The 11,030-nt window shown below is 66.8% G+C and overlaps 1 protein-coding gene and 1 long non-coding RNA gene across 5 annotated transcripts; one reads left to right on the top strand and one right to left on the bottom strand.

Moving 5' to 3' along the window:
• The first annotated feature begins 515 nt into the window (after positions 1-515).
• Positions 516-10,920, top strand: LOC126046746 (tubulin alpha-1B chain). Of its 4 annotated transcripts, XM_049819550.1 has the most exons (5): positions 516-634; positions 2,113-2,335; positions 2,423-2,571; positions 3,238-3,636; positions 10,135-10,920. In XM_049819550.1, exons 1-5 carry the CDS (start codon positions 632-634, stop codon positions 10,714-10,716), a joined length of 1,356 nt encoding a protein of 451 aa, XP_049675507.1. In that variant the 5' UTR covers positions 516-631; the 3' UTR covers positions 10,717-10,920. The 4 variants fall into 4 exon arrangements, with proteins under 4 accessions (XP_049675507.1, XP_049675505.1, XP_049675506.1 ...); XM_049819548.1 differs by lacking the exon at positions 10,135-10,920 and having other exon boundaries at positions 3,238-4,399; XM_049819549.1 differs by lacking the exons at positions 2,113-2,335; positions 2,423-2,571; positions 3,238-3,636 and adding exons at positions 8,367-8,589; positions 8,677-8,825 and having other exon boundaries at positions 538-634; positions 9,736-10,920.
• On the bottom strand, positions 3,617-10,283 carry LOC126046767 (uncharacterized). The gene is made up of 2 exons (XR_007508410.1): positions 10,173-10,283; positions 3,617-3,674 (listed from the first exon to the last, which is right to left on the bottom strand). It is a non-coding gene; the product is annotated as an uncharacterized LOC126046767 (long non-coding RNA).
• Positions 10,921-11,030: the final 110 nt, after the last annotated feature.

Below are 11,030 nucleotides of genomic sequence, written 5' to 3'. Positions count from 1 at the left end.
CGGTTGGGGACAGGGATCAGGGTGCGGGTGAGGATGGGGATAGGGATGTAACTGGGAATCGGGGCAGTGGCCAGACTGGAGGTGGTGGCACAGTTTGGGGATGGGGACAAGGACACGGATGGGGTTGGGGACCAGGGTGTGGCCGGGGGGGGGGGAGGGGGACACGACACATAACTGGGAACCAGGAAGACTGGGAACACTGGCATAACTGGAGATGAGGACCAGGGCGTGGCCGGCGACGGTGACTTGGCCAAGAACGGGCACCGGGACACGGCGGCGACCGAGGACAAGGACATAACCCGACACCCAGACGGCGGCGGGGCCGGTCCGTGACCGCCGCAGCCCCCGGCGGCGATATCACCCCCCCCCCCCCCCGTCGTTCACCCCCCCTCCGCACCGCCCGGCCTTTGTCTGCGGCTCCGGGGGGGCGGGAGGGGGGGGGGGGGAGGGGGCCATTACCTCATCCCCGCCCCCCGCCAATGGCGGCCGCCGCCGCCCGCCCCCGGTCCCGCCGCCCGCCCCGCCCCACCGGGTCTATAAAGCTCCGCGGCGAACCCGGTGCTCCGCCGCGCCTCTTACATCGACCGCCTCAGCGTCGGGCTGTGAGACCGCCCCGGAGCCGACCGCCGCCATGGTGAGATGGGGGGGGGGGGGGGGAAGGGGTCCCCGGTTCCCCCGGTTCTCCCCGGTTCCCCCTTCCTCCGGTCCCGCCGTTCTTCCCCGGTTCCCATCGTCCCCACCCCCTCCGAATCTCCCCCCATGCCCCCCCCCCCCCCCCGGTCCCGCCGTTCTTCCCGGTCTCCACCCCCCCGCCCCGGTCCCGCCGTTCTTCCCGGTCTCCACCCCGCCCCGGTCCCACCGTTGTCCCCGGTCTCGTTCCCCGACATTCGGTCCCGGGGTTGAGCCCGAACCGGGTGTGGCTGCCGTTATACCGGGGGTCATCCGGGACTCAGCCCCGAGGGTGGCTTCCGTTAAACGGGGCTGGATGCGTCCCCCTGCTTTTCCCGGGGCTGAGTACCGAGCCCTCACCGGGCGTGGCTCCCGTTAAACCGGGTAGGATGGGGCCCCCGGGACGGAGCCCACACACCGGGCATGATGGCCATTAAACCGAGCAGGATGGGTCCCCGGGGCTGAGTACCGAGCCCTCACCGAGCGTGGTTCCCGTTAAACCGGTCAGGATGAGTCCCCGGTACCGAGCCCGGAGCCTGTACTGGGCGTGGCACCGGCTCGACGAGGCAGGATCGGGCCCCCCCCCCCCCCCTTTTCCCGGTACCGAGCTGCTGTCCCGCACTGGGTGTGGCTCCCGGTAAACCGGGCAGGACAGACACCCTCCCCCCTCCCCAACCTCCCCGGTGCTGAGCCCTCAGCCTGCTCTGGGCGTGGCCCCGGTTTAACGGGGCAGAATGGGTCCCCCGGTGTGGGATGGGGCCTCGATGCAGGGGGGTGGGCAGGGCAGGATGGGGCCCCCCAGTGCTGAGCCCCCCATCCTGCACCAGAGGACAAGGCAGGGCAGGATTGGGCCCCTCGTCCCCCCCCCCCCCCCCAGTCCCGCACTGGGTGTGGCCCTGATTCAATGGGGACCCGAGTGGGCAGGATGAGTCCCTGGTGCTGAGCACCCACACACACACACGGGGTGTTGCTGGGTCTCAACAGGGTGGGTAGGGCAGGATGGGACCCCCCCGGGTCTCCCCAGCTTGCCCTGGGTGTGGTCCCAGTCCCTTGGGGCAGGATGAGCCCCTGGTCCTGAGCTCCTCATTCCACAATGGGCAGCGTCCCAACTCCCTGGGGGGGGGGGGGAGGTGGACACAGGATGGGACCACCGGCGCTGAGCACACCCCACCCCACCCCTGCACCATGTGGACCCCGGAGCAGAGCTCACCCCGCAGCCCTCAGCGCCTGCCAGGACCCAGAACAATAGGGTACAATCCACGCAGGATTTGGCCCCTGGGATGAGCTGGCCCTATCCAGTCCTGGGAACCGGGTGCCAGCCCATCCTGGGAGTCATGTCCCAGTGAGGTCCTGGGTTAGTGCAGCTTGCGGGGGGGGGTTCAGGGACACAAAGTGGGGGGGGGGAACCCGGTGGTGACACCACCCCGTGTCCTGCTTCCGCAGCGCGAGTGTATCTCCATCCACGTGGGCCAAGCGGGCGTGCAGATCGGCAACGCCTGCTGGGAGCTGTACTGCCTGGAGCACGGCATCCAGCCCGATGGGCAGATGCCCAGCGACAAGACCATCGGCGGGGGGGACGACTCCTTCAACACCTTCTTCAGCGAGACGGGGGCCGGCAAGCACGTGCCGCGGGCCGTCTTCGTGGACCTGGAACCCACGGTGATCGGTGAGCTGGGGGGACGGGACGGGACGGCGGGGTGGCCGGTGTTAGCGGGTGCCGGACGCTAACGGGGCGGGCGGGCTGTTCCCGCAGACGAGGTGCGCACCGGGACGTACCGGCAGCTTTTCCACCCGGAGCAGCTGATCACGGGCAAGGAGGATGCGGCCAACAACTACGCCCGTGGGCACTACACCATCGGGAAGGAGATCATCGACCTGGTCCTCGACCGCATCCGCAAGCTGGTAGGGGGCCGGGGGGGGGGGTGGTTGCAGGTGGCGAGCCAAGGACAAAGACCGGGTTCTCGGTCTCACCCTCCCCGCTGGCCCAGCCGGGTTGGGTTTAGATTTAATATATTAATTAATGTTAATCCTGTTCTGCAGTGGCTGCCATTGGCCGGCAGCGGGACGCAGCGCAGCTGGGGTGTTGGAGCTGCTCCACAGCGCCGCGGCCCCCCCCCGGGCGCCGATGGTGCTGAGCTGTGCAATTCCTTCTTTGTTCCCACTTGGCTCTTGCTGCGGCCAAGTCCAGCTGCGGGATGGGTGTCCCGGTGACTGCGCAGGCGGCGGCAGCCCCAACCGGCCCCTCCCGGAGCCGTGCCGAGGCTGGTGCTTTGCCCCAGTCCCCGATGCCCAAACCTGTCCCCGTTATGCTGCCGAGCCGATGGCACCCAGCACCCTGGTCACGTTCCCACCCCAAGGGGCTTCCCTGGGGAATTCACCGCTCCCGTGACTCAGTGTCCAACAGACGGGGTCAGGGCCACCCTGTCACCCATCCCGATGGTTCCTGCTCTGCTGCTGGAAATCCCCCCCAAATGTCCTCGTGAGGCCACAGAGAGGAAGGAGCAACTTCTGCTGCTGCCCAACTAAACATGGCCCCCCCGCACCCTCCCCCTTGTCTCTCCTCACCAGGCTGACCAGTGCACAGGGCTGCAGGGCTTCCTGGTCTTCCACAGCTTCGGGGGCGGCACCGGCTCCGGCTTCACCTCCCTGCTCATGGAACGCCTCTCCGTCGACTATGGCAAGAAGTCCAAGCTGGAGTTCTCCATCTACCCGGCCCCGCAGGTCTCCACGGCCGTGGTGGAGCCCTACAACTCCATCCTCACCACCCACACCACCCTGGAGCACTCCGACTGTGCCTTCATGGTGGACAACGAGGCCATCTACGACATCTGCCGCCGCAACCTGGACATCGAGAGGCCCACCTACACCAACCTCAATAGGTTGATAGGCCAAATCGTGTCCTCCATCACGGCCTCTCTCCGCTTCGACGGGGCCCTGAACGTCGACCTGACGGAGTTCCAGACCAACCTGGTGCCGTACCCCCGCATCCACTTCCCGCTGGCCACCTACGCCCCCGTTATCTCGGCCGAGAAGGCTTACCACGAGCAGCTCTCGGTGGCCGAGATCACCAACGCCTGCTTCGAGCCGGCCAACCAGATGGTAAAGTGCGACCCGCGGCACGGCAAGTACATGGCGTGCTGCCTGCTGTACCGCGGGGACGTGGTGCCCAAGGATGTCAACGCCGCCATCGCCACCATCAAGACCAAGCGCACCATCCAGTTCGTGGACTGGTGCCCCACCGGTTTCAAGGTGGGCATCAACTACCAGCCTCCCACGGTGGTGCCCGGGGGGGACCTGGCCAAGGTGCAGCGCGCGGTGTGCATGCTGAGCAACACCACGGCCATCGCCGAGGCCTGGGCCCGCCTGGATCACAAGTTTGACCTGATGTACGCCAAGCGGGCGTTCGTGCACTGGTACGTGGGGGAGGGCATGGAGGAGGGGGAGTTCTCGGAGGCCCGGGAGGACATGGCTGCCCTGGAGAAGGATTACGAGGAGGTGGGGGTGGATTCGGTGGAAGGGGAGGGAGAGGAGGAAGGGGAGGAATACTAAACTCTCACAAGGGTGCTGCTCTTACAGGGAACATAACCTAGTTGAAGACCCCCCCGTGGGTCTGTAGCAGTGTGTGCGCCGCGGTCTGTCCTGTTCAATGGTCTGTGCTTCAATGGAAAAGTCTGTTACGGACCCACCCGTCCTTTCCTGTGGGTCTGAATAAAAAGCATTCCCTGTCTTACCACCTGGCTCCGGTGTCTTTACTCTGCGCTGCGATGTCCCTCCCTGGGTTTGGATGCTGTGCCCCCCCCCCCCCCCCCCCCCCCCCCATGACATGGCCCTGGGGTCCCTGCCTGCACCCAGGGTCTCCATCCTGGCTCCTGGGGTTGTGCTGAGCCCAGCACCCTCCTGCCCCCCCCCCCCCCCCCCCCCCCCCAGCCCTGTGCTCCTCAAATTGGTCCTCTCTCCCCATCCTGCTGCTGGGGTCCCACCGGGTTGGGCAGTGTGCCCCCCCCCCTTGTGGTGTGTGCCCCCTGCACTGTGCCATGGCACTGTAGCAGGAGCTGGGGGGGGGGGAATTGTTGGGTTTTCTTAGGACCAGGAGACAAGTGAGTACATGGGGACCCCTCCTGGGGGGGCTGGGGAAAGCCCCCCCAGTTTGGCAGAAGTTTGGGGGGGGGGGTCCTCTGCTGCCTCAGTGCTTGGGAAGGGGAGGGGCTGCTTTGTTTTAGGGGTTGGCTGGGGGGGGGGGGGGTCCTGCTGTCCACCATGGGTGGGAGGACTGGGGCTGCAGAGCCTCAATCTTCAGCGGGCTGAGTGCCCCCCCCCCCCCCCCCCCCAAATCCACAGTGTGTCCTGCAGTGCCCCTGTTCCCTCCTGTAGGGAAAAGGTGGGGGGGGGGGGGTGTCCTGGCTATGCTGGTCCTGGCAGCCCCAGTCACTGGGAGGGGGAAATAGGACAGCAGCCCCCCCCCCAGCTCTGCCTGGGGATGGGGGAGAGCCAGGCCCCCCCCCCACCGTCTGCCCCCCCCCCCACCTCCCTGTCTGCCCCCCCCACTGCTGGCTCATGGCTCATCAGGGATAAATAATGAAGGGGAAGTTGAACGCAGAGTGAAATTCAAGCAGATGCTGCAGAGCGGGGGGGGGGGGGGGGGATGACACCCCCCCAGGACCCCCCCCCCCCCCCCCCAGCCCCCCCATACCAAAACCACCAGCTCCTGGCAGGGTGGCGATGAGCAGAGCTGGGCTCGGCTCTTCCCCAGCCAGAGCTGGCAGCCACGTTGGCATCGCTCAGAACCCAACCGACACCACCCCCCCCCCCCCCCCCCAAAACACCAACCTGGACCCCCAAAACAGAACCCCTAAACCGAGAACAGCTCGTAAAAGCCCGGTACTCCCGGAAAGAGCCAAGAAAAGAAAACCGCTTCCCGGTGGGAGCGGAGAGTGCCGTGGCGGCCATGCGGCAACCGGCCGAGGCAAATGGCGGGGAGCCACGTCACCCACCGCAATGCAGCCGCGGCGGATGCTGCGCCCGCCGCTCCCAGTCTCGTTGCACCCAAGGGTGGCTTAGGGTGGGGTGGGGGGGGGCTGGCTCTGGTGTGGTGTTGGTCCCGGTGGGATGGGGGGGGGGTTTTACGGGACGGATCGCTCACCCCCCCCACCCCACGGCAGCACATGGCGGCGTGTGCTGCCGAAGGGGCCGCTGGGTTGTCCGCAAAGCTCTTGGCAAAACGGGAAGGCGGATTATTGGAATGAAATAGCTCTGGGGATTAGATGGGGGCTGGTGTTGGCCCCCCCCCCCCCCAACTTGACTTTATCCCCCCCCCCCCCAACCCTGGCACCCTGCAGCCTCACAGCCAGGCAGGGAGTTTCACCCTGGGGTGGGGGGGCATGGGAGGACCCCAGTACATCCCCCATTTTATCCACATCGTGGTGGTCCCCATGGGGGGGGGGGGGGGCTGGGGGCCCCCCCCCTGGCTTGGGGCGGGGGGGGGGGGGGGGCAGGGATCAGTGTCCCGGTGCTGGGGACATGGCAGAGATAAAGCCCACTGCAGTGAGTGGGGGGCTGCCCCCCCCCCCCCCCAGGCAGATCCAGCAGGGTCTGCCCCCTCCCCCCAGTGCAGATTGAGGGGGGTGGGGGGGCACGGTGCCCCCCCCCCCATTGCGGCAGGATTCAGGGCTGGGGGGGGGGGGGGGCACCTTCACATGAGTTGGGGGGGTCCGGGGGGGTGTTGTGGGGGGGGTCCCCAGGGTGCAGATGGGCTGGGAGGGGAGATGAGCCGGTGTCGGGGGGGGGGCGGGAGGTGCAGATGGGCCGGGGGGGGGCGGCCGGAGAAGCCGATTAAGGACCTCGGGACGCGGAGGGGGGGGGGAGGAGGGGGGGGGGGGCTCAGGGTGCGGCAGCACGTGCCACCGCTCCCCCCCCCCCCCCTCATGTCGCAGTTTTCCTCTGCAGCGGAGCCGCACCGGGCGGGGGGGGGGGAAGCGGGCGGGGAGGGGCGGGAGCGGCCGTGCCCCCCCCCCCCCCCGGAGGCAAATGCAGTGAGGGGGGGGGGGATAAGGACAGCGGGGGGGGGGGGGTGCCAGGCCCCCCAGTGCCCCCCTTCACCGTGGGGGGGGCCCTTTGGCAAACCCCGGGCGGACGCTGCACCCCGCGGGGTGTGTGTGTGTGGGGGGGAGCCCCCCTCCCCAAAGCCCGGCAGGGGTGGGGTGGGGGGAAGGAGGCGGGGCGAGTCAGGCGTCTCTACCAATCCGCGGTGGTGAAAGGACAGATGGACGGGCATGATGTCCAATAGGGAGGCGGGGCGGGGGCATACGGCCCGCCCCCCGGGCTGGTATATAGGGGGGTGCCCGGGGGCGGCTGCAGCTTGGTACTTGCGTCGATTCTTTGCTTGTCGGGACGAGTAACCGCGCTGCAGCCATGGTAAGGGGGGGGGAGATTGGGAAATGGGGGGGGGGGAATTGGGAAATGGGGGAGGATTGGGAAATGGGGAGGCCCCTGGGAAACGGGGGGTGAGGGGGTAGGAAGGCTGGAGCTGGGGGTCATGGAGGATTGGGGGGGGGGAACCAGGGATTGGGGGGCATAAGGCAGAGTGGGGATTGGGGGGGGTAAGGGGGGGCAGAGCAGGAGCGGGGGGGGGGGGGGGCAGAGCAGGGGCGGGGGGGGGCAGTAGAATAGGGACTGGGGGGGTAAAGTATAGGCCGGGGGTGCCGGTCTTGCCGGTGGGACCTCATCTGGGAGGGGTGCACAGCACCCTTGGGGGGGCACAGCACCTCTGGGGGGGGGGCAGCACGTGGTCCTGGGGTAGCCCCCGCCGTGGGCGGGGCTCTGTCCCGCTTTTGGCGCCCAGCCCCGACCGTTACCGTTCCCGCGCGCGGGAAGGCGCAGAGCGGGGGGTGGGGGGCATAGCCCCGCCCCTCTTGCCGCTGCGTCATCAGCTCCCCCCAAATCCAGCCCTGAACCCCCAACCTCCCCCCCCCCCCCCACCGTGGTGGAGGCAGAGGGACCCTGCCCCCCCCGTCCTCCTGGCACCCACCCGAGTCTGACCCCATGGGGGGGGCTCATTGTGCTCCGTGGCCCCTGGGGGGGGGCCGGGCTGCCCCCCCACTCCCCCCCCCCCCAACCCACCCACAACTCCCCCCCCCGGGGTGGGAGGAATGCGTGGGAGCAGGTGGTGCGGTGCAGGGTGCGGCTGGGAATGTGCTGGAACTGTTTGGGGGGGGGGGTGGGGTGGGGGGGACACGACACCCACCATCGGCCCCCCCCCCCCCCCCCGGTGGTTTTGGGTGGGTGGGCTGGTGCGGTCACCTCCCTGCTGCTGCGCTGGGTGCTTCCTCCTCCTCCTCTTCCTCCTCCTGCAGCCTCACCCTGCCGGCGCTGCGGGGCTGTAAAATGTCCTCCCCGCGCGCCATTTGGGAGCAGATGGAGCGCTGATGCGGGGTGACGTTAACCCCCAGCGCTGTGCCAAATGGGGACACCAGGCTGTCCCCAAATCTGTGTCCCTGTCATGTGTCATCCCCCGTCCCCCCCCCCGTCCCCCCCACCAAGGCGTGAGCTCAGCTCCTGGGCATCCCCAGCGCTGCTCGGCCGGAGGTTTGGGATGGCTTTGGCCGGCTGAGCCGGGGCACAACCAGTGTTAGGGTGGGGGGGCTAACCCTAGCTGAGCCTGACACCCCCTCCTTGCTTTGTGTCCCCCCCCCTCCCTGCAGCGTGAGTGCATCTCCATCCACGTGGGCCAAGCGGGCGTGCAGATCGGCAACGCCTGCTGGGAGCTGTACTGCCTGGAGCACGGCATCCAGCCCGATGGGCAGATGCCCAGCGACAAGACCATCGGCGGGGGGGACGACTCCTTCAACACCTTCTTCAGCGAGACGGGGGCCGGCAAGCACGTGCCGCGGGCCGTCTTCGTGGACCTGGAACCCACGGTGATCGGTGAGCTGGGGGGACGGGACGGGACGGCGGGGTGGCCGGTGTTAGCGGGTGCCGGACGCTAACGGGGCGGGCGGGCTGTTCCCACAGACGAGGTGCGCACCGGGACGTACCGGCAGCTTTTCCACCCGGAGCAGCTGATCACGGGCAAGGAGGATGCGGCCAACAACTACGCCCGTGGGCACTACACCATCGGGAAGGAGATCATCGACCTGGTCCTCGACCGCATCCGCAAGCTGGTGGGTACAATCCCTGGGTGATGCCGGTGCGGAAAGGGGAACCCTCCAGTGGGACCTGGGCAGGAATGAGGAGCCAGGCTGTGCCTCCAGATCCTGGGTGCATTTTATGGTTCTTGGCACCCTGCACCAAATCGGGGCTCCCCGTGGGGTCTGGATCGTGCGAGTGGAGATCAGGATCAGCCCCTTCCCCTCCCCATGGGCTGAATCCCCTTCCTCAGGACCCTGCAAACCCAGCGCAGCTGCAAGCTCAGGACCTGCACCCCGAGGATGGAGTGTGCATGGCGGCGACGTGGGGCTTGGGAGAGGCTGGCTCAATTTTGCCCTTGGGAAAAACCTTATTTCATCCCTTTTTTTTTTTTAGGGTCATGTGAGGTTTCTCCTTGTTCTGGACTCTGATCCTTATTGACCAACTACTTACAAGCAGCTGTGCCGAGCGTTTAACTCGTGCTGGGGCAGCTCAGGCCCTGGGAGGGGAGCGCTGGTGCTGGGCAAACCTCGATGGCTGCCAGCCTCCTGCCCAGGCAGTGCCCCCCGGGTGGTGGCTCTGGTTGCCCTAACGTGCTCCTGTAAAGCACCATGGGTTTTCTCTTCCCCAAAGCAGACTGCTTGGGTGGTGATGGGTGCAGGCGCTGGAAGGCCCAGCTTTTGGAGCAGGAAGGAGTCGAGTGTCTCCCAATCCCTGCAGGAAGGGGCCCCTTTCCCAAAGACCGGTTGTGCCGACGCACAGGTTGCTCTGGCTGGAAATGGAGCTGGGGCACTTGGGCACCTGCCACTGCCAGTGTCCCTGAGACAAAGAGTCCCCAAAGGCCTGAGATCCTGGGGTGAATATTTGCCTTCCTGGGCAAGTCAGTAGCAGCTTAAATGCAGACTTGCTGATAGATCCATCTCGTTTTCTCTTCCTTTCTTCCAGGCTGACCAGTGCACAGGGCTGCAGGGCTTCCTGGTCTTCCACAGCTTCGGGGGCGGCACCGGCTCCGGCTTCACCTCCCTGCTCATGGAACGCCTCTCCGTCGACTATGGCAAGAAGTCCAAGCTGGAGTTCTCCATCTACCCGGCCCCGCAGGTCTCCACGGCCGTGGTGGAGCCCTACAACTCCATCCTCACCACCCACACCACCCTGGAGCACTCCGACTGTGCCTTCATGGTGGACAACGAGGCCATCTACGACATCTGCCGCCGCAACCTGGACATCGAGAGGCCCACCTACACCAACCTCAACCGCCTTATCAGCCAGATCGTGTCCTCCATCACGGCCTCTCTCCGCTTTGACGGGGCCCTGAACGTCGACCTGACGGAGTTCCAGACCAACCTGGTGCCGTACCCCCGCATCCACTTCCCGTTGGCCACCTACGCCCCCGTCATCTCGGCCGAGAAGGCTTACCACGAGCAGCTCTCGGTGGCCGAGATCACCAACGCCTGCTTCGAGCCGGCCAACCAGATGGTAAAGTGCGACCCACGGCACGGCAAGTACATGGCGTGCTGCCTGCTGTACCGCGGGGACGTGGTGCCCAAGGATGTCAACGCCGCCATCGCCACCATCAAGACCAAGCGTAGCATCCAGTTTGTAGACTGGTGCCCCACCGGTTTCAAGGTGGGCATCAACTACCAGCCTCCCACGGTGGTGCCCGGGGGGGACCTGGCCAAGGTGCAGCGCGCGGTGTGCATGCTGAGCAACACCACGGCCATCGCCGAGGCCTGGGCCCGCCTGGATCACAAGTTTGACCTGATGTACGCCAAGCGGGCGTTCGTGCACTGGTACGTGGGGGAGGGCATGGAGGAGGGGGAGTTCTCGGAGGCCCGGGAGGACATGGCTGCCCTGGAGAAGGATTACGAGGAGGTGGGGGTGGATTCGGTGGAAGGGGAGGGAGAGGAGGAAGGGGAGGAATACTAAACGCTGGGTTCCTTCTGTTGCTGTAGCATGTCCACAAAATGTCCGCTTCAAACACTTCAGCTTTCTTGTGCACTGGGTCGGGTTCAGCCCCGCGGCCCCGGCTGGAGGGACGTGCTGCTCTGGCTGGGCTCATGCTCTCTGATGTGATCATGTTGGTTTTCCATGTGTCTGTATCATGTCTGTGAATAAAAGGCTTTAAGAGAAGCTGCCGCCTGGTCGGATACAAACCCTCTGTGTCAGCGCCCTGCAGCCCGCCAGGGGCCGGCTGGCCCCATCCCATGGGAACAGAGTGTCCCTATTGTCTGTGCCCAGTG

Source organism: Accipiter gentilis, chromosome 16 (assembly GCF_929443795.1).
Source record: "Accipiter gentilis chromosome 16, bAccGen1.1, whole genome shotgun sequence".
Lineage (NCBI taxonomy): Eukaryota > Metazoa > Chordata > Aves > Accipitriformes > Accipitridae > Astur > Astur gentilis.
The sequence above is the reverse complement of the archived record's forward strand: the minus strand, read 5'-3'. Positions and strand labels throughout refer to the sequence as shown.